At 43.4% G+C, this 21,956-nt stretch overlaps 1 protein-coding gene across 1 annotated transcript in view; it reads right to left on the bottom strand.

Moving 5' to 3' along the window:
* Positions 1-8,702: 8,702 nt before the first annotated feature.
* Positions 8,703-21,956, bottom strand: part of KDM6A (lysine demethylase 6A) — a 112,925-nt gene continuing 99,671 nt past the window's right edge. The window contains exons 5-6 of the mRNA XM_073566066.1: positions 18,037-18,095; positions 8,703-16,709 (exon numbers count right to left, since the gene is read on the bottom strand). Coding sequence (XP_073422167.1) covers positions 16,550-16,709; positions 18,037-18,095 — 219 coding nt within the window. The 3' untranslated portion in view covers positions 8,703-16,549. The remainder of the gene's footprint in view (positions 16,710-18,036; positions 18,096-21,956) is intronic.

Raw genomic sequence — 21,956 nt, 5'->3', positions numbered from 1 at the left:
CATCACCCCACCCTCGCTCTACATACTGACTACTAGAGCATTGTGTACCACCCTCCTCTGGACCGATGTCGTCTTCCTCCTCATCCTCCTCACAAAGTGTCCCCTGCCTATGCCTTTGTGAGGAACCATGTTGCGCAGACTGTCCAGAAGCAGATGGCATTTGTGACTCCTCATCCTCCACCTCTTCCACAACCTCCTCCCTTAGTGCTTGCAGTGTTTTTTCAAGCAGGCAGATAAGAGGGATAGTCATGCTGACTAGTGCATCATCTGCACTCTCATCCGCGTGGAATCATCAAAGGCACGGAAAACGTGGCAAATGTCCTTCATAGAGGCCCACTCAGTGGTGGTGAAGTGTGAACGGCGCGCAGTGCGACTTGTTTGCGCCTGATGCAGCTGGTACTCCATTACTGCTGCCTGCTGCTCACACAACCTCTCCAACATATGTAACGTTGAATTCCACCTGGTGCGTAGGTCACATATGATGCGATGTTCCGGAAGGCAGAATCGGCGCTGCAGAGCTGCAATGCGCGATCTTGCCATGCTGGAACGCCGCAAGTGAGCGCACTCTATGCGAACCTTGTGCAGCAGTGCATCATGATCCGGATAGTCCCTCAAAAAACTCTGCACGACCAAGTTGAGCACATGTGCCAGACATGGGATGTGAGTGAGGTTGCCTAGGCCCAGAGCTGCCACCAGATTTCGGCCATTGTCACACACTACCATGCCTGGCTGGAGATTCGCTGGCACAAACCACACGTTGCTCTCCTGCTTGATGGCATTCCAGAGCTCCTGCGCTGTGTGGCTTCGATTCCCCAAAGAAATTAATTTCAATACGGCCTGTTGACGTTTGGCCATGGCTGTGCTCATATCAGTCGTAACAGGTAAGCGTTCACGGGTCCATGTGGAGGTAGACTGCGATGGCTCCTGCAGCACTGATTCAGAGGAATTGGAGTATGAGGAGGAGTCAATGTGTACAGACTGGATTCCTGCAATCCTTGGAGTTGGCAGAACACGTACAGCGCCACTCAAGATCTGTACCCGGCTCCACAACATTTACCCAATGGGAAGTGAGGGAAAGATATCATCCCTGTTCATGGTTACTGGTCCACGCATCGGTGGTCAGGTGGACCTTGCTACTGACGGCGTTTAGTAGCGCATGTTTAATTTTTCCCTCCACATGCTTTTGCAGGGCAGGGATGGCTTGCCTGCTGAAATAAAAGCGGCTGGGCACATTTTATTGTGGGACTGCCAATGCCATGAAGTTACGGAAGGTGTCAGTCTCCACCAGCCTGAATGAGAGCATTTCAAGGGACAGTAGTTTAGCAATGCCTGCATTCAGAGCCTGTGGTCGGGGGTGGTTTGCCGAGTATGGGCGCCTTTTCTCCCATGCCTGTGCTACCGATGGCTGTAGACTGGCCTGGGAGTGTGAGTCTGACAGGGAACGTGGTGCTGTGGGTGGAATGACACTGTCTCTGTACAACAGTGCCAGAGGTTCTTCCATGGCGATCCTGTGAGGAAGCCGGACCAGCTGTGTGTGAGCTGGAGGAAGAGGCTACAACACGAGCTGAAGAGGTGGCGCTGTAGGTTGGCCTAGGTCTTCAGTGTGTCTTTGTAACTCCACCACGTGCTTGGTCCGCACATGTTTCCACATATTTGTGGTATTGAGGTTGCTGACACTTTTCCCTCTTTTCACTTTCTGATTACACAGCTTGCATTTGACAAAGCAAATGTCATCTGCAACTGTGTCATAAAAGGACCAGGCACAGCAAGTCTTGAGAGCGCCCGTTTTGGGTTTTGGAAGAGGCATGCTCCTAATGGGTGCCGAAGTGGAGGCTACAGGCAACCGAGTCTGCCCCCTCCCTCTCCCTCCTTTTTTGGCCGTTCGGGGAATCTCTTCCTCAGAGCTGCTCCCACCACCTTCCAGTACCTCACGCCATGATGGGTCAAGGACCTCATCATCTACACTACCCTCTTCAAACGACTGCTTCTCCTGGGTTGTCTCACTCTCAACAGCACAGTACGCACCAGAAAGTGGCACCTGAGTCTCATCATCAGATGCGTACTGAGGTGTGCTGACCATAGGCACTGGCCCACCCGCCTCTTCAGATTCAGAGACACAAAGCTGTTGCGCATCACTGCATACTACCTCTTCTTCAAATTTTCGAATGCTGCTTGGCTGGCCCCCTCTTTCCAAGCCAACAGATTCAGAGAACAGAAGTAGAGATGGCTCCTGTCCAGGGCTCTGACTGCCTGGGCCATTTGGCAGGTGGTGAAGAGACAAATGGGTGCTCTTCAGTGCTCTGGAACTAATTGAAGTCGATGCGTTAGCTGCCATCCATCCGACAACGGCTTCAATTTGCTCGTCCCGCAGCAGTGGGGTACGGCGAGCTCCTACAAAGCGCGCATAAAGGACTGTTCCCTGGTAAAACTGGGGGATGCTGAGTCACTGGTGCCCGCAGCAGGCACAGAATCCCCACGTTCTCTCCCTTCAGAAACTCCACGCCCACGTGCCTTACTCCCTGCCTTCTTCATCTTGGTAGACTGATAAAGATAGGCAGAAAAGTACTAAGGGCTTAGTGTGCTTATTCCTGAACAGCTGCTAACAGGTATAAGAAACACTAATTTTATAAAGTGAGAACTAGGCTTTAATATGAGCTAACGTGGCCTACACAACTGTAAAGTGGAGTGTTTGGTGAACTTTATTATCTTTTTTTCTCACAAAGACACTGGATGTGCCCAAAGATGTAAAACCGATAGTATCACAAACTTTTTGTAGCTATTACAATGCAGGAAGGTAACCTACAATGCAATAGATGAGGCTCCAAAAAATAGGCTAATACTAATCTGGCTGGGGCTGCAGGGCACAAGCCAGCAAAAAGACTCCTCTATCTACTCCTATATAGTGTTTGCAAATATTCTAGCTGGATACAGATAGAACCACACTAATAGGAGAAATCTGGAAAAAAGAGCAGCACTAATGCAAAAAAGGACAATGTATGAGGCAGTGACGCACGCTGAGCAGACTACAACCGGAGGTGGCTGCAGAACACACTACAGCGTGAGCTGCACTCACACACAGACCTCACAGACAGCAGTGAACAGCGCTGCAAGGCAAAAGAAAGCTTCTCGCACAGCGGTTGCTAAAGTAGCCTGGGTAAAGCACAATAAAGCAAATCGCTAGCTCAAACTGTCCCTCAGAGTCAGAACAGCAGCATCCTGTCCCTAAGTAAATTCACAGCAGAGTGAACCCAAAATGGCGACGGCTTTTATAGTGCATCATGACATCATTTCAGCAGCCAATCACAGCCATGCCATTAGTTAACATGCCTAACATGCATAACAGGATGTGCCCACACTTCTTAGGATTCCTCATTGGCTGAATAAAATCAAACCGGCTCATTGCATTATGGGAACTTCCGATTCTGGTATTCGATATTCTAAAAGTATCGGAACTCCGATACAGCGAATATCGGCCGATACCCGATATTGCAGTATTGGAATGCTCAACACTACACTTTACTCTCTATCGATGAAGAAATGTAGATTTGGGGAACAGTGCGCACAATAGGGTGATACCGTATGGAGGAAGAGTGGGAAAGTGCTGGTTCTCTCCTGGTAAAGTGTTGACAGACAACTCCTATGTAGGCATGAAGAGAAACAGCAGCTGCCCATGGCTGGTAAAGATCTTCCCGGAGATATTGGATCCAGTAGGCTAAACATGTAGGAGGGTTGGGATGCTGGGGTAAACCGATTCTTCAGAAATTATGATGGGAATAAGGTTTTTATTCACAATGCAATTCAATGTCTTAATCAAATGAAAAAAAAATTCTTCACCTGAAAGTTGGTAAGGTATTGAAACACGTTATGAATAAAAAAAAACCTTATTATCATCATTTCTGATGAATTGATCTACTCCAGCAGCGCAGCCCACCTACGTGTTCACCATACTGGATCCATTACATTTGTCAATAGCACATTGTCATTTTACAGAAGAGAATGTGCTGCTAAGCAACAATTATTTTTATTATAAAACCAGCGTTTTCATGGTGTCTGATTACTGGGCAGGTTTACATGGGTAATCCAGCTCCACTCTTTCTAGACTTCCAAATCATAAAGCGACTCTTCTATGACGGGGGCTATTCAGCGCTAGATAGAAGTCTGTTATGAAGAGCAGATGGAGACCGTGCTATTACACTTTTATTAACCCCTTCACTATATCACGTAAATTAACTGGAGCTGAGCATGTTCTATATACATGTACTGGACCTGGATATAACTGGCACCTGCTGACAGGAGAAGGCACGTGTGGGGATAGGAGGAAGTGCGATCTCCCTCCCATCCGGTCACCATGATGCATTAACATGGCAGAGGACGTGCCACATTGATATTTCTAAGTCCTTAGGCTATTAGAAAAAATACAATATACTGCAGTATTAAACTCCTCTAGGGTATTGTACAAAAGATCGCAAGTTCAGGTGAGTAAGGGAAAAAATTAAAAATAAAATAAAAATCAACACCCCTTTTCCTTACTTGAAGAAAAAAATAACAAAATAATCGCAGTAATGAATGTGCGGGGGGGCTCCAGGAAAATGGCTGCCGAGGGGGGCGCAGGCTCAGATTGAGATCTCGGCACCAGGAATCTCTAACTGAGCATGCGCCGCCCCGTTGTCCATTTTCCCGGAGGCCACCACATCGCAGTAATAGATATGTGGGAGCTTCAGGCTTTCACAAAATGCCGGCGGAAACCCCCCGTACCGCAGAGGCCTACATCGGAACACCCTCTCATACCTGTCTGCGGCCTGCAGCAACACACCACTCTTTCCTTCTCCAGCAGTGACCCTGTTCTACTACGTCCAGTAAGGTATATCCGCATTATAAGACGCACCCCCATTTTCCGCCCAAACTTGGGGGGGGGGGGGGGGAGCGGGTCTTATAATCTGTAAATACAGTTTATGGTCAGTGTACTGACACGGGGAAACATTGCCAGGTCAGTTTTACCATAGTGAACAAGGTAAATCAAAAACCCAAAAAACTACTGTGTAGTTGCACTTTTTGTGCAACTTAATTTTTTTTTTGCATTTTCCAGTACACTACATGGCAAAATGTATGGTGTCATTCAAAAATACAACTTGTCTCCCACAAAAAGCAAGCCCTCTTACACTTAAATGGCCGGACAAATAAATAAAAAAAAAAAAAAGTTATCGCTCTAGGAAGAAGGGGAGGAGAAATGAACAAATGGAAAATAGCACAGGGGTGAAGGGGTAACAATACTGTACCTTTATCTTTAATACTGTAACTAATTTTATTTTGTGGTTTTTTTTTACTTTTCAGTGTATTTATTAATCCTTAGAGGATTCAAGCCTGTGATTGTCCAATTGCTTGTACTATATGCTGTAGGACTTCAGTATTGCTGTATACAGTAAAAATCAGTCTCCTTTGAAGACCGGTCACAGGCAAGGTTCCAATGGGGGTCCAGAATGGCAGCCAAGGAGATCTTCCACAGACTCCCAGCTATAATGGCAACTCATTGGTACCCCGCAATCATGCTGTGGGGGCACAGATGAATGCAAAGAATGACATGTTTCCATGCTGGTGTGCTATTAGAGAGGTTGTTAAAGCTAAAAGTCTGCAATCACTATCTGACTTCTGTGATGGCACCGGGAGGGGCAATCACGTGACCGAGAGTATGTGATATGCATATTCCCAACCACAATCCGACTACATAAGTGCAGGCTCGCTCCATGCGCATGTTGCGGCCATCTAGTCTGAACATGTATGCAAATCACATGCTCGCAATCACATGATCGTCGCTCACAACATTGAAGAAACCTTGTAATGAGGCAGCTGAGAGGCTTCAAAAGTCTGCAGTCACTATGTTGCTTTAGACCAGACAACCCCTTTAATATACACGCCGATAGCTGTCTTCTCCAGTTTTCAGTGCCATTTATCTGTTTTACTTGTGTAAGGCTGTGAAACTCACTAGAGAGAAGCTATCAATCATGTCACATAAGCCTAGCTGAACACTTAAGTGGGTATAAAAAAAAGTCAGAGCAGCGTATATTCCTCCAGTAATATTGCCAGCTTAGAAATATATTGAGGAACTCTTTTTTTGGTACTATATATTTACAAGTAATAGGATCCTATGGTAGTTTACTATAAAGCATTTGTTGTAACAAACAAAAAGTCAACTAAAAAACTCCCTCCTATTTTCTCCATTTTTCACTAATAAGAACACAAGGAATATCAGTAAGCTGATTAGCGTCCTTGATCAATTCTCATCACCTAATCCAGTAGAACATTTTGAACAACAATAGAATAAATAAATATTTCCTTATAAGTTGACAGCAACACCTTCAGGATTTGCGATAGCAAAATAGATGCACATTTTCAAAGGATGTGCCAGTCGATCCACATGAGAACGAGCCCCTGTAATTCCCTTGGGCTTTCCCATGCAGAATGTGTTCTTACAGTAATCAGCATTCTGAGGACTTGTAAAGAAACTTTACTTATTGGTCCATTTTAAACAAGCAACCAATTTTAGCCTTCGATGAGAGAACAAATCACCAGGAAACAAGTCTTAATCTAGGAGCATCTATCAAATGCTCTCAGGGCTCATTTCACACAGTGCAGATTTGGTCAGCATTTTTATCAGTCTAAGGCTGGTTTCACATTTGCGTTTTTTAGCGCTGGAAAAAAACGCATATGTGCGCATGCGTTTTTTCCCCTATATTTAACATGGGTGCGCATACCTGCGCGCTGGTAAGCGCATGTATGCGATTTTCATGCGCTGCGTTTTTTTGGGGTGTGCGTTTGTATTTTCCAGACGCAGCATGTTGCATTTTTTGGCCCTGCAAAAAAGCGCATGCGCACATATGCGCACGTTTTGCGCTAAAAATGGCCATTATAGCCTATGGATGCGCATATGTGCGCACTGGCATGCTCATGTATGCTTTTTTTGCACATGCGTTTTTTTTTGTTAACCATGGAATTTAGGGGTTTGGGTTAGAGTTTGGGTTAGTTAAGGGGGTTTAGGGTTAGGGTTAGGGTCAGGGTTGGGGTCAGGGTTAGGGTTAAGTATGGTTTGGTTAAGGGTTAGTTAGGGTTTAGGGTTTGGGTTAGGGTTAAGTATGATTTGGTTAAGGGTTAGGGTCAGGGTTAGGGTCAGGGTTAGGGTTAGTAAAGTCATGGTTTGGGTTAGTGTGAGGGGCCACCTAATGTTGGAAAAAACGCAAACGCGGTAAAAACGCACTAAAAACGCATACAAACGCATAAAAACGCTGCGTTTTTTTCATGCATGCTCATAAAAATGCTTGAAAAAAACGCAGCAGTTGTATGCGTTTTTTCAATGCGTTTTTTTGCGGGAAAAACGCGCTGCAAAAAAAAGCAAGTGTGAAACTAGCCTTAGTAAGCCAAAACAAGGAGTGGATTGTAAACAAAGGGGAAAACCACTGAAAAGATTTTAACTTTTTTTGGCATCCAAGCTTGACTTTGGCTTTAACCCCTTCCATGACCGGAGCTTTTTTTGGTTTTGCGTTTCCCTTTTTTGCTCCCCCGTTTCCCAGAGCCACAACTTTTTTACTTTTTCGTCAATATGGCCATGTGAGGGCTTGTTTTTTGCAGGAAAGTTGTACTTTTGAACGACATCATTGGTTTTACCATGTCATGTACTAGAAAACTTGAAAACAATTCCAAAGTGCAGTGAAATTGCAAAAAACAGTGCAATCCCACACTTGTTTTTTCGTTTGGCTTTTTTGCTAGGTTCACTAAAACTGACCTGCCATTATGATTCTCCAGGTCATTATAAGTTTGTAGATACCAAACACATCTAGATTTTTTTTTTTTTTTTTGAATGGGGCGAAAGGGGGGTGATTTGAATTTTTATATTTTTTTTTATATTTTTAAAACTATTTCTCTTTAACTTTTGTCATGCTTCAATAGCCTCCATGGGAGGCTAGAAGCTGCCATAGCCCGATCGGCTCTGCTACATAGAGGCGATGCTCAGATCGCCTCTATGTAGTAGAATTACAGACCCGGTGGTCGACGCTCATAGCAATCCAGCATCAACAACCATAGAGGTTTCAGTGAGACCTCTGGTTGTCATACCGACACAGCGGTGACCCACGATCACATGACGCGGGTCACTGGTGAGCGTATTTCCGGCCGGATGTCCAAAAGCGCTTGTTAAATGCCTCTGTCAGAGTTTGACAGTGGCATTTAACTAGTTAACCCCTTCCCGACCCATGACGCCTACGTAGGCGTCATGAAAAGCTGTGCCAATACGACCCATGATGCCTACGTTGGCGTCATGGTATAAATCACCCTCCTGCGGGTCGGGTGACCGGGGTCAATGAAAGGTCACCCGACCCGCACACACAGGACTCTTTGTGCTTCACCTCAGAGGGGGTGGCTTCGCCCCCCGTGGATACGATCGCTCTGATTGGCTGTTAAAAGTGAAAGCCAATCAGCAATAGTAATATTTCAGCAATGAAATTTGATGAAATATTACAATCCAGCCATGGACGATGCCGCAGTAGCATCGGACATGGCTGGAGACCGCGATCAAACCCCCCCCCCCACCGGCTGGCGGGGGCGATCGGACCCTGCCACGGACTGACGGCAGCGATCGTCACGATCTGCTCCCCCTCCCCTCTCTGCAGTCCGATCAACTCCCCCCCCCCCCCCCCCCCGGTACCCTAGGGTTAGGGTCGGAATTAGGCTACTTTCACATTAGCGTTTTTTAGCACTGCGCTTTGTGTGCAATAGAAACGCATGCAAAAAATGCATCATGCGTTTGCTTTTTTTAGGCGCATGAGTTTTAACCAGTTTCTAGCCATGTTAACTCTTAAAACGCATGCGTTCCCATAGACTGTAATGTGTTATTTTTGGGCATACCGTGGGCAAGCGGGCGCATGAGGCTTTTTTACACAGTTGGACGGACCCAAAAAAGCAACAGGTTGCGCCTGGCGTGCCTAGGCGCACACTACAAAAAAACTGCATGCGTACGAAAACGCATACGAACGTGTGCAAAACGCTAGACCATGCGCCCGCCATGTTAAACATAGGGGCGCATGGACGCGCACGATGCGCTGCGCTAAAAAACGCTAATGTGAAACCGGAATTAGGGTTAGGGTCGGAATTAGGGTTGGGATTAGGGTTGAAACTAGGCTTAAGATTAGAGGTGGGTTGGGATTAGGATTAGAGTCGGTATTAGGGTTAGGAGTGCGTTGGGGTTAGGGTTGGGATTAGGGGTGTGTTGGGGTTAGGGTTGGAGTTAGAATTGAAGGGTTTCCACTGTTTAGGCACATCACAGGGTTTCCAAACGCGACATGGTGCCACCATTTATTCCAGCCAATTTTGCGTTCAAAAAGTCAAACAGTGCTCCCTCCATTCTGAGCCCCAATGTGTGCCCAAACAGTGGTTTACCCCCACATATGGGATATCAGCGTACTCAGGAAAAATTTCACAACAACTTTGGGAGTCTAATTTCTCCCGTTACCCTTGGGAAAATAAAAAATTGGGGGCTAAAAAAAATATTTTTGCGAAAAAAAATGATTTTTTTATTTTCATGGCTCTGCGTTATAAACTTCTATGAAGCATTTGGGGGTTCAAAGTGTTCACCACACATTCAGATGGGTCACTTGTTGGGGGTTTCTACTGTTTAGGCACATCGGGGGGTCTGCAAACGTAACATGATGCCCGCAGACCATTCCATCAAGTCGGCATTTCAAAATGTCACTACTTCCCTTCTGAGCCCCGACGTGTGCCCAAACAGTGGTTCCCCCCACATATGGGTTACCAGTGTACTCAGGACAAACTGCACAACAACTTCAGGGGTCCAATTTCTCCTGTTACCATTGTGAAAATAAAAAATAGCAGGCTAAAATATCATTTTTTGAGGAAAAAAATATTTTTTCACGGCTCTGTGTTATAAACTTTTGTGAAGCACCTGGGGGTTCAAAGTGCTCACACTGCATCCTGTTGCCCATGTAAAAATGAAAAAAACTGAGGCTAAAAGAAAATTTTTGTGAAAAACAGTATTTTTTTTTTTACGGATCAATTTGTGAAGACCCTAGGGGTTCAAAGTGCTCACTATGCATCTAAATAAGTTCCTTGGAGGGTCTAGTTTCCAAAATGGGGTCACTTGTGGGGGAGCTCAAATGTTTAGGCGCACAGGGACTCTCCAAATGCGACATGTCAACCGCTAAATATTCCAGCATATTTTCCATTCAAAAAGTCAAATGGTGCTCTTTCACTTCTGAGACCTGCTGTGCGCCCAAACAGTGGTTTATGACCACATATGAGGTATCGGTGTACTCAGGAGAAATCGCCCAACAAATTTTAGGATCCATTTTATCCTGCTGCCCATGTGAAAATGAAAAAATTGATGCTAAAAGAAAAATTTTGTTGGAAAAATTAAAATGTCCATTTTTTCCTTCCACGTTGCTTTAGTTCCTGTGAAGACCCCAAGAGGGTTAATAATCTTCTTGAATGTATTTTTGAGTAGCTTGAGGGGTGCAGTTTTTTAGAATGGTGTCAACTTTGGGTATTTTCTGCCATATAGACCCCTCAAAGTGACTTCAAATGTGAAGTGGTCCCTAAAAAATTTGGTTTTGTAAAATTTGTTGTAAAAATGAGAAATCGCTGTTCATCTTTTAACCCTTATAACTTCCTAACAACAAAAAAATGTTGTTTCCAAAATTGTGCTGATGTAAAGTAGACATGTGGGAAATAGTAACATAGTAACATAGTTATTAAGGTTGAAGGAAGACTTTAATTCCATCTAGTTCAACCCATACTCTATCCTAACTTGCCCTAACATGTTGATCCAGAGGAAGGCAAAAAAAACCCCATGTGGCAAACAGTAAGCTTCACATTGGGGAAAAAAATTCCTTCCCGACTCCACATACGGCAATCAGACTAGCTCCCTGGATCAACGCAATATTAATAAAACTAGTGTATATACCCTGTAATATTATACTTTTCAAGAAAGGCATCCAGTCCCTTCTTAAATTTTAGTAGGGAATCACTCATTACAACATCATATGGCAGAGAGTTCCATAGTCTCACTGCTCTTACAGTAAAGAATCCGCGTCTGTGAGTATGCTTAAACCTTCTTTCCTCCAGACGTAGAGGATGACCCCTTGTCTTTGTCACAGGTCTAAGAGTAAAAAGATCATTAGAAAGGTCTTTGTACTGTCCCCGCATATATTTATACATTGTAATAAGATCACCCCTAAAGGCCCTTTTACATTTAGCGATGCACCAGCGATCCAACCAGCGATCCGACCCGGTCAGGATCGCTGGTGCATCGCTAAATGATCGCTAGTGAGCTTTCATACAAAAAGACCTCACAGCGATGCAGCAGCGACGCAGCGCATGATACTTACCATTCACACACAGCGATCCTGCGTTCTCCCGCCCGCCTCCACGCGTCGCTGGACGTCACAGCAGGAAGCCCAGCAGGAAGCAGACGACGAGAAATGGAGCCGGACATTCTCGCGCGATCAGCGATGAGCAGCGGGGGAGCCGGTCGCTGGTAAGTATCACACATAGCGATATCGCTAGCAATATCGCTATAACGTCACAAAACCAGTGACGATTTAGCGATATTGCTAGCGATATTGCTTAGTGTAAAACCCCCTTTAGCCTTCGATTCTCCAAACTAAATAACCCCAAGTGTAATAACCATGTCTTGGTATTGCAGACCCCCTAGTTCCCCAATAACCTTGGTCGCTCTTCTCTGCACCCGCTCCAGTTCAGCTATGTCTTTCTTATACACCGGAGACCAGAACTGTACACAGTATTCTAAGTGTGGTCGCACTAGTGACTTATATAGAGGTAAAATTATGTTCTCCTCATGAGCATCTATGCCTCTTTTAATGCATCCCATATTTTATTTGCCTTTGCAGCAGCTGCCTGACACTGGCCACTAAATGTGAGTTTGTCGTCCACCCATACACCCAGGACTTTTTCAGTGTCAGTTTTGCCAAGTGTTTTACAATTAAGCACATAATTTTACATCTTGTTCGTTCTACCCAAGTGCATAACCTTACATTTATCCCCATTAAAGCTCATTCGCCATTTATCAGCCCAAGCTTCTAGTTTACATAAATCGTCCTGTAATATAAAATTGTACTCCTCTGTATTGATTACCCTGCAGAGTTTAATGTCATCTGCAAATATTAAAATTCTACTCTCTATGCCCCCTACAAGGTCATTAATAAATATATCAAAAAGAAGCGGGCCCAAAACTGACCCCTGTGGTACCCCATTGCTAACCAGTGACCCAGTCCGAGTGTGCTCCATTAATAACCACCCTTTGTTTCCTATCCCTGAGCCAGCTCTTAACCCACCTACACATATTTTCCCCTATCCCCATTGTTCTCATTTTATATATCAACCTTTTGTGTGGCACCATATCAAAAGCTTTTGAAAAGTCCACGTCCACTGCATTCCCTTGGTCCAGTCATGAACTTACCTCTTCATAAAAGCTTATCAGATTCGTCTGACAGGAACAGTCCCTTGTAAACCCATGTTGATATTGGGTCATGAGGTTATTCTTCTTCAGATACTCCAGTATAGTATCTCTTTGAAAATCCTCCAGGATTTTACCCACAGTTGAGGTTAAACTGGCCTATAATTTCCAAGTTCAGTTTTTGTCCCCTTTTTGAATATTGGCACCACATTTGCCATACGCCAGTCCTGTGGTACAGACCCTGTTATTATGGAATCTTTAAAGATTAAAAATAATGGTCTATGACTGTGCTTAATTCCTGCAGTACTCGGGGGTGTATCCCATCCGGGCCCGCGGATTTGTCAATTTTAGTGATTTTTAGACGCCGCCGTACTTCCTGCTGGGTTAAGCAGGTGACATTTAATGGAGAATTTTTATCACTGGTCGTGTTATCCGTCATGGGATTTTCTTGTGTAAATAATGTTGAAAAAAAGTCATTTAGCATATTGGCTTTTTCCTCATCCTCATCCACCATTTCACCCAGACTATTTTTAAGGGGGCCAACACTATCATTTATGTAGTTGAACATTTTGGGATTTTTACTTTCTCTGGCAATGACTCTCTCTGTCTCAGTCTTTGCTGTCTTGATTTGCTTTTTACAGAATTTATTTAATCTTCTGTATGTATTTAATGCCTCATCACTACCTACTTGCTTTAATTCTCTAAATGCTTTATTTTTGCCACTTATTGCTCCCCTTTCAGCTCTATTTAACCATAGTGGTTTCCTCCTATTTCTAACATGTTTATTCCCATACGGTATATATTGTGCACGGGTCCTATTCAGGATGCTAATAAACATCTCCCATTTTCTTTGTGTATTTTTATGTCTCAGAATATCGCCCCAGTTAATTGCACCAAAATCATCTCTCATCCATTGGAAATTTGCCTTCCTGAAGTTTAGTGTCCTTGTAATACCTCTACTACACATCTTATTAAAGGACACCTGATAACTTATTATTTTGTGATCACTATTACCCAAGTGACCCTCAACCCTTATATTTGATATGCGGTCTGGCCTGTTGGTTAATATTAGGTCTAGCAGTGCCCCCCTCTTGTTGGGTCCTGAACCAGTTGTGAAAGGTAATTGTCTCTCATAGTTGTCAAAAACCTATTACCTTTGCTGAAACTGCAGGTTTCGGTTCCCCAATGTATTTCAGGGTAGTTGAAGTCCCCCCATAATAATGACTTCTCTTTGAGTCACAGCTTCATCTATTTGCTTGATGAGGATATTCTCTGTTGCTTCCATTATTTTTGGACACTTATAACAAACCACTATCAGTAATTTATTATTTTTCCCCCCTCCCCTTATCTCCACCCACAGGGACTCTACATTTTCATTAGATTCATATATATTACCACGCAGGATGGGTTTTAAGGATGGTTTTACATATAAACACATGCCTCCCCCTCGCTTATTTGTACGGTCATTTCTGAACAGACTATAGCCCTGTAAATTAACCGCCCAGTCATGGCTCTCGTCCAGCCATGTCTCAGATATCCCCACCATGTCATAATTATGCTCCAACAACATTAACTCCAATTCCTCCATTTTGTTGGCAAGGCTTCTGGCATTAGTATACATGTATACATCTCTGTACCTCTATTCTTTATTAAATAATTAACTGTTATAACCCCACCCCCCATGCCACCCCCAATCTCATTATTTGTGCCCAGGTCTCTATCTGCACTGTCTTCCCCTCCTATAAAAGGAATACCCTCCCCCCCATCCCTAGTTTAAACACTCCTCCAACCTTCTAGCCATTTTCTCCCCCAGCACAGCTGCACCCTCCCCAATGAGGTGCAGCCCGTCCCTAGCATAGAACCTGTAGCCAACTGAGAAGTCGGCCCTGTTCTACAGGAACCCAAACCCCTACTTTCTACACAAATTCCTGAGCCACTTATTAACCTCCCGTTGCCTCTCTGGGGTGGCACTTGGTTCAGGAAGTATTTCCGAAAATACCACCTTGGAGGTCCTTGCTTTAAGTTTGCAGCCTAATTCCCTGAAATCATCTTTAAGGACCTTCCACCTACCTCTAACTTTGTCATTTGTGCCGATGTGCACCATGACCGCTGGGTCCTCACCAGCCCCTCCCAGTAATCTGTCAACCCGATCAGCGATGTGTCGGACTCGAGCGCCAGGTAGGCAGCACACCGTTCGACGATCCCTGTCCGTGTGACAGATTGCACTATCTGTTCCCCTAATAATTGAGTCTCCCACTACCAGAACCTGTCTGGCCTGCCCTGCTCTCCTATTTCCCCCCTTACTGGAGCAAACACTCCTCTGGCTTTCAGAGGACATGCCTTGCTGCACAAACACTCCCCTCATCTGCCAACTTAGCAAACTTTTTGGGGTGTGCCAAATCAGGACTAGCCTCCCTGGTGCTCTTCCCTCTACCCCGCCTTCTAACTGTCACCCAGCTTAGCTGCTTTATTGTCCTGCAGCTCCAACCTAGCACCCCCCCCTCCCTCATCTATCTCATTGAGCGTCTGCTCGGTGAGTGGAAGACTCCTTTCCATATTGTCTATGGATCTCAGTGTTGCCAGCTGCACATTTAGATCCAGTATCTGGGCTTCCAAATGCACAACGTGCTCACATCTCGCACAGCAGTATGCACCCTCAACCGGCTGTTCAAGGATTTCATACATACGGCAAGACGTGCACTGGATGGCATTGGCAATAGTGGAGCACATCCTAATGGGGATTGCACCAGACAGAAAAGATAAGCAAAAATAAATAAAAAGTATTAATAAATTATAACAGCAATTCAGTAATACCTCCCTTGGAAACTCCCTGAATCCAAAGTCCCTGAATCACAAGTCACACACTTACCACAGTTCGCACTTACGCTCAGGTCACGCTCAGGTCATTCACACTCGCTCAGGCAGAAGATTTAAAATATTTTTTTTCCCTTTTACCAGCACGCCACCCTGCTGCTCAATGCACTTCCAGAAGGGTAAAAAGTTATTTATTAACTATTTTGTGTCACATAACTCTCTGGTTTAACAGAATAAAAATTCAAAATTTGAAAATTGCGTGATTGTCAAAATTTTCGCCAAATTTCCATTTTTTTCACAAATAAACGCAAAAAATGTAGACCTAAATGTACCACTAACATGAAGCCCAATATGTCACGAAAAAACATTCTCAGAATAGCTAGGATCCGTTGAAGCGTTCCCGAGTTATTACCTCATAAAGGGACACTGGTTAGAAATGCAAAAAATGGCCAGGTGATTAAGGTCAAAATAGGCTTGGTTATGAAGGGGTTAATAGCCATGGATGGATCGCAATACCTCCCATGGCTATTGTGGGCACATGTCGGCTGTTTAAAACAGCTGACATGTCCCAGGGTTGAGGTGGGCTCACCGCCGGAGCCCTCATCAAAGCGGGGGATACTGCCATCGGCGTAATACTACATCTGATGTTAGTAAGGGGTTAAAGGGAACCTGTCATGTCTCCAAACGCTATTAATCTGCAGACATGGGGTTAGGTTGCAAATAAATAGTATTCCAACTTTGTTGGCGCCATACTGAAATTGTGGCTAAGGGGAGAAAATAAACTTCATTCCACCCCAAGAGATGGCGGCATTGTGCCATAGGCGTGTCCGAACCAGATGCAAGTCAACGCTTGGTGTACATATTAAGTGGCGGTTGTAAGCACGGCACTTTGACAGCTCGCTCTGTAATGCATATGTGCAAAGCAGCCAGTTAAAGTATGTTAGCATGCTTACAGCCGCCGCTGACTATGCAGAGAGCAACGGGTGTAGCTGCTCTTTGCACACCTCAGTGACTGAAAGGCGGTCAGTCCTGGATGGAATAAAGTTCGTTTTCTAACAGCATCTGCAATTTAAGTAAAGTGGCCAGACAGTCTTGTAATCTGTAGATCAGCCTTATGCCGTACGTGCAGGGTAATAACATTTGGGAACATGACTGGTTCCTTTAAAATACTGACCAAATCTGCAATCTGTGCATGTAGAGCACAAACACTGTCTAATACAAGCAACATCTAACCATACAAAGTCTCAACTGCTGGGGGATTCAAGAAGCGTGAACAGCTCCCCAAAATAAAATAATTACCTTTAAACTTGACTCATAGTCCGTATTCACTTTGAACATAAGTCCAAGTCGTAAATGGATTTCCTTGGCGCGACAAAAGCCGGGATCGACATAAAGCACTTCCTGAAATGCTCTAATTGCCCTAAAATAACACAATGAAACATTGAGAATATTTTATAGACCATGATCATTGAAACGTATAAGAAAATTACACAGAAGTGAAGGAATATTTATATATATATATATATATATATATATATTTAATAGTGTTAGCTAGTAGACAAAAAAAATTGAATCCTGAGTAGCCAGTGGAAAACTAAAAAGGTCATTATAAGGGTACAAGTCTCTGTTGATAGCTTTTAGAAATATCATTTTTTATTCGATAAAGTAGGTAGATTTCATCCCAAAATAATTTTTCTAGCCAATAAGGAATTCCAGAATATCAAGACAAGTGAAGCATCACCAGCACAGGAAAGAGTGGGGAATTAGAATAGCCCTCTAAATTCTTGTAAGATCCAGTTCCAATTGAAGAGAAAAAATGTTGGCTCCTCTAATGAGTAGAGATGAGCTAATTTGTTCCGTTTTTGTCCCCGAATCTGGTTTTGACATATTGGAGCCATATCTGAACACTATTCATACCCAATTTATGTTTAATGATCGGTTTGAACATATTCGGTAATTTCTATTCCCATTGACTAATGACGTTCGGCTGTGTTCGACGAATATTGCAAAAGTAATATTCAATACAGATTGTATTCAGAACCGAATCCGAACAAATTCGCTTATCTCTACTAAGGAGTCCCAGACTGCTATAAATTAGAGCTGGATCCTACTTGCCAATTAAATTTATAAATAGGTCTCATATTGTAGGTTTCCATTTAGAAATTGACGCACACAATTTACTCAAAATATGCGCTAAGCTCCTCAAATACTATAATCTATATAGCAGTAATGCAGAGCAAAATTCATATAATGTTCAGTTTATTAGTAGTTTCGCATAGTGTAACCCGCACAGAGTGTGGTTCTGTTTTCTACAGCAATGCAGTCACTACAACGCAAACAGCTACATTTATTATTTATTTTGCTAGAAAGTGCTTGCTAAAGTTGCAAGGCTCTTGTCCTTCATTTGTTTCTTCCCAAAAAGATCACAGAAGTCTTGTGGAATGTCCTGAAAAGCTTGAGAAATGCCCCCCATTTGGCATAGTCTGAGCTGTTCCTTATAGAGGGCAGTGTAGGCTTGTGTCAGACTATTAGACTGTGGCAGACAGGGGACCAGACCTCTGCACCGATCCTAGAGTCAAAAATGTTGATTTGGACTGGAGAGTACCTTCAAAGGTGCAGTTTACCTAGGTATCTGCCATTCAGAGTCAAGTTCAGAGAGACTATGATAAATTACCACTAGATACACCGAAGTATTTTAGGGCTCACAACATCAGTAAATTATAAAACATTAAAGTTAGAATACCTACCAGTGAAATGCATTGTAATGGAAGTAGACCAATCCAAGGCCATAAAGAAAGGCAGCATTCTGAAAAAACAAAAATATTTATTTTAAATGAAAATAAATATTAACAGTCTAAGCAACACTGAGTAAAGTAATCCAGAATTTTTTTTCTGTAATTGAAGTCCAAATATATGAAATACATCCAGTTCTTTTGTAGCTGAAAATTCATGCTTTTTTCCTCTTCAATTTGGCCATGCGTGCTGCTCATGGTGATCACCTGGGTATTACATGCCTTATATTATAATCTCTTAAAAGGTCACCATAAGCTACATTGTGATGAAATTGCATGGACTCTGCCACAAAAGTTCTCTACGTAGGGAAACAAACTCATGTCATAGTTGCTGTTGATAATATGACAGCTCCTGGACAGTTTCAATAAGCTAGCCTACTGGCTCTAGCTGCTCATGCTGCACTGATGCATCAAGGGATTAATAGGGCACAGAGGAAACCTTAAATTCTACTGGAATCTAACTATACAATACATAAAAAGTTCAGAGTGTGAGAATCCTGAGAGAGGTGCAGTGATGAAAAAATAAGTATAGAAGTCCAGCTCACCCACGTCTGACCTCACCGCACCTCAGACTCGGATCCGGCCCTGCCCTGGCCGCACAGCAATAATGAAAGAAGAAGCGATCCAGCTGAGTGCTCTGGTGATTTATTGAATGCTGTTCAAACAACAGAACGTTGTTTACGCGTTTCTGGTTATGATTAAGGGCGTCTAGCCAGAAACGCGTAAACAACGTTCTGTTGTTTGAACAGCATTCAATAAATCACCAGAGCACTCAGCTGGATCGCTTCTTCTTTCATTATGAAAAAATAAGATAGCTAGAGGGCTTCTTTAATCCATTAACAACGTATGATATACTTTCGTCAGCGGTACAACGACGTTGGTATGAAGAGTTCAGGAGAAGAGCCAATTCCACACCCAGCAGATGCCGCGTTAAATAGCTGGCATCTTTGTGTAAAAGCAAAGACCAGATCTGCTGTTTATTCATATGCAGGTGCCAATCACAGACAGCAGCATTTGAATGGAGCAATCAATGTTCATGGGAAGCTGATAATGGCGGTGAGCTGAATGCCTCCATTGCGGCCAACTTGGTACAATTGTAGTGTACACTATAAGCAATCACATGTTTTTAAGTGGGACTAAAAAATGTAACATTTAAAATAGTTCTAAATTAAGTTTAAAAAAAATTATAACCCCTTTCCTACTTTAGACATACTATTCCGTCCATGTGACCTGGGACCTAAGTCCCAAGGACGGAATAGTACGTCATAGAAATCAGCGGCACCCCCCCGTGGGGAGCGCCGCTGATCGCGGCCAGGTGTCAGCTGATTATCACAGCTGACACCCGGCACTGTGTGTCAGGGGCGGTCACGGGCCCCCGACACATTAACCCCTGGCACACTGCGATCAAACCTAATCGCAGTGTACCGGAGGATCAGGGAAGCATCGGCAGGGAGGGGGCTCCCTCCGTGCTTCCGAGACCCCCGCAGCAGCGCGATGTGCAGCGCTGCAGCGGGGGCCTCCTTCTCTGCAGGTCCCTAGATCCAATATGGGGGCGGGGAACTTCGGGGGGCCTGCAGGGAGTCGTCTTTCTCAGTGCCTGCAGAGCGCAGGCATAGGAAAGCCTCCAGCAGTGCCTGCAGATCGCCGATCTGACACACTGCTGTGCAAGGTGTCAGATCAGTGATCTGACATATTACAATAATGTCCCCCCCCCGAGACAATGTAATAGTGTAAAAATAATTTATAAAAAAAAAAAAAATCGCTAAATTAAAAAAAAAAAAAAAATTACCTAATAAATTTTAGAAAATAAAAAAAACAATAAAAGTACACATATTTGGTATCGCCGCGTGCGTAACAACCCGCCCTATAACACTGTCCCACTAGTTAACCCCTTTATTGAACCCCTTAAAAAATAAAAAAAAAAAAAACAAAGCAAAAAATAATGCTTTATCATCATACCGCCAAACAAAGAGTGCAATAACGCGCGATCAAAAAGACGCATATAAATAACCATGGTACCGCTGAAAACGTCATCTTGTCCCGCAAAAAACGAGCCGCCATACAGCATCATCAGCGAAAAAATAAAAAAGTTATAGCTCGCAGAATAAAGCAATGCAAAAATAATTATTTTTTATATAAAATTGTTTTCATTGCATAAAAGCGCCAAAACATAAAAAAAAGACATAAATGAGGTATCGCTGTAATCGTACTGACCCGAAAAATAAAGCCACTTATCAATTTTACCGGACGCGGAACGGTGTAAACGCACCCGCCAAAAGAAATTCATGAAATGCTGGTTTTTGTTCATTTTGCTTCCCAAAAATCGGAATAAAAAGCGACAAAAAATGTCACGTGCCCGAAAATGGTACCAATTAAAACGTCAACTCGTCCCGCAAAAAATAAGACCTCATATGACTCTGTGGGTCAAAATACGGAAAAATTATAGCTCTCAATATGTGGTGATGCAAAAACTATTTTTACAATAGAAAGCGTCTTTTAGTGTGTGACAGCTGCCAAAAATAAAAACCCGCTATAAACAGTAAATCAAACCCCCCCCCCGTTATCACCCCCATAGCTATGGAAAAATAATAAAACAAAAATGTATTTATTTCCATTTTCCCATTAGGGTTAGGGCTAGGGCTGAGATTAGGGTTAGAGGTGTGTTGGGGGGTTAGGGTTGGAGTTAGAATTGGGGGGTTTCCACTGTTTAGGTACATCAGGGGCTTTCCAAACGCGACATGGCGTCCGATCTCAATTCCAGCCAAAAAAGTCAAATGGCGCTGCTTCCCTTCCGAGCTCTGCCATGCGCCCAAATAGTGGTTTACCCCCACATGTGGGGTATCAGCGTACTCAGGACAAATTGCACAGTAAATTTTGGGGTCATGTTACCCTTGGGAAAATAAAAATTGGGGGTGAAACAAAATCATTTTTGTGGAAAAAAATATGATTTTTTTAATTGTACGGCTGTACGTTATAAACTTCTATGAAGCCCTTGGGGGTTCAAAGTGCTCACCACATATCTAGTTAAGTTCCTTGGGGGGGTCTAGTTTCCAAAATGGGGTCATTTGTGGGGGGTTTCCACTGTTTAGGCACATTAGGAGCTCTCCAAATGTGACATAGCATCCGATCTGAATTCCAGCCAATTTTGCAGTGAAAAAGTCAAACGGCGCTCCTTCCCTTCTAAGCTCTGCCGTGCGCCGAAACAAACAGTGGTTCCCCTCCCACATATTAGGTATCAGCGTACTCAGGACAAATTGTACAATATCTTTTGCAGTCTAATTTCTCCTGTTACCCTTGGTAAATAAAAAAATTGAACCTGGAGTAAATTTTTTGTGCAAAAAAGTTCGCTTTTTTAAACATTCAAAAAATTCCTGTTAAGCACCTGACGGGTTAATAAACTTCTTGAATGTGGTTTTGAGCACCTTGAGGTGTGCAGTTTTTAGAATGCTGTCACTTTTGGGTATTTTCTATCATACAGACCCCTCAAAGTGACTTTAAATGTGATGTGGTCCCTAAAAATAAAATGGTGTAAAAATGAGAAATCGCTGGTCAACTTTTAACCCTTATAACTTCCTAACAAAAAAAATTTTGGTTCCCAAATTGTGCTGATGTAAAGTAAACATGTGGCAAATGTTACTTATTAAGTTTGAGTGCCATATCTCTGTGATTTAAGAGCATAAAAAAATCAAGTTGGAAAATTGCGAAATTTTCAAAATTTTCACCAAACTTCCGTTTTTTTGTTTTTTTTTCCAGAAATAAACCCAAGTTATATGAATTCAATTTTACCACTAACATGAAGTACAATATGTCACGAGAAAACAATGTCAAAATCACCGGGATCCATGGAAGCATTCAAGAGTTATTACCTCATAAAG

Source organism: Dendrobates tinctorius, unplaced genomic scaffold, assembly GCF_039654945.1.
Source record: "Dendrobates tinctorius isolate UK_male_01 unplaced genomic scaffold, ASM3965494v1 ptg000016l, whole genome shotgun sequence".
Lineage (NCBI taxonomy): Eukaryota > Metazoa > Chordata > Amphibia > Anura > Dendrobatidae > Dendrobates > Dendrobates tinctorius.
Note: the sequence above shows the minus strand (reverse complement) of the source record. Positions and strands in the feature narration are given on the sequence as shown.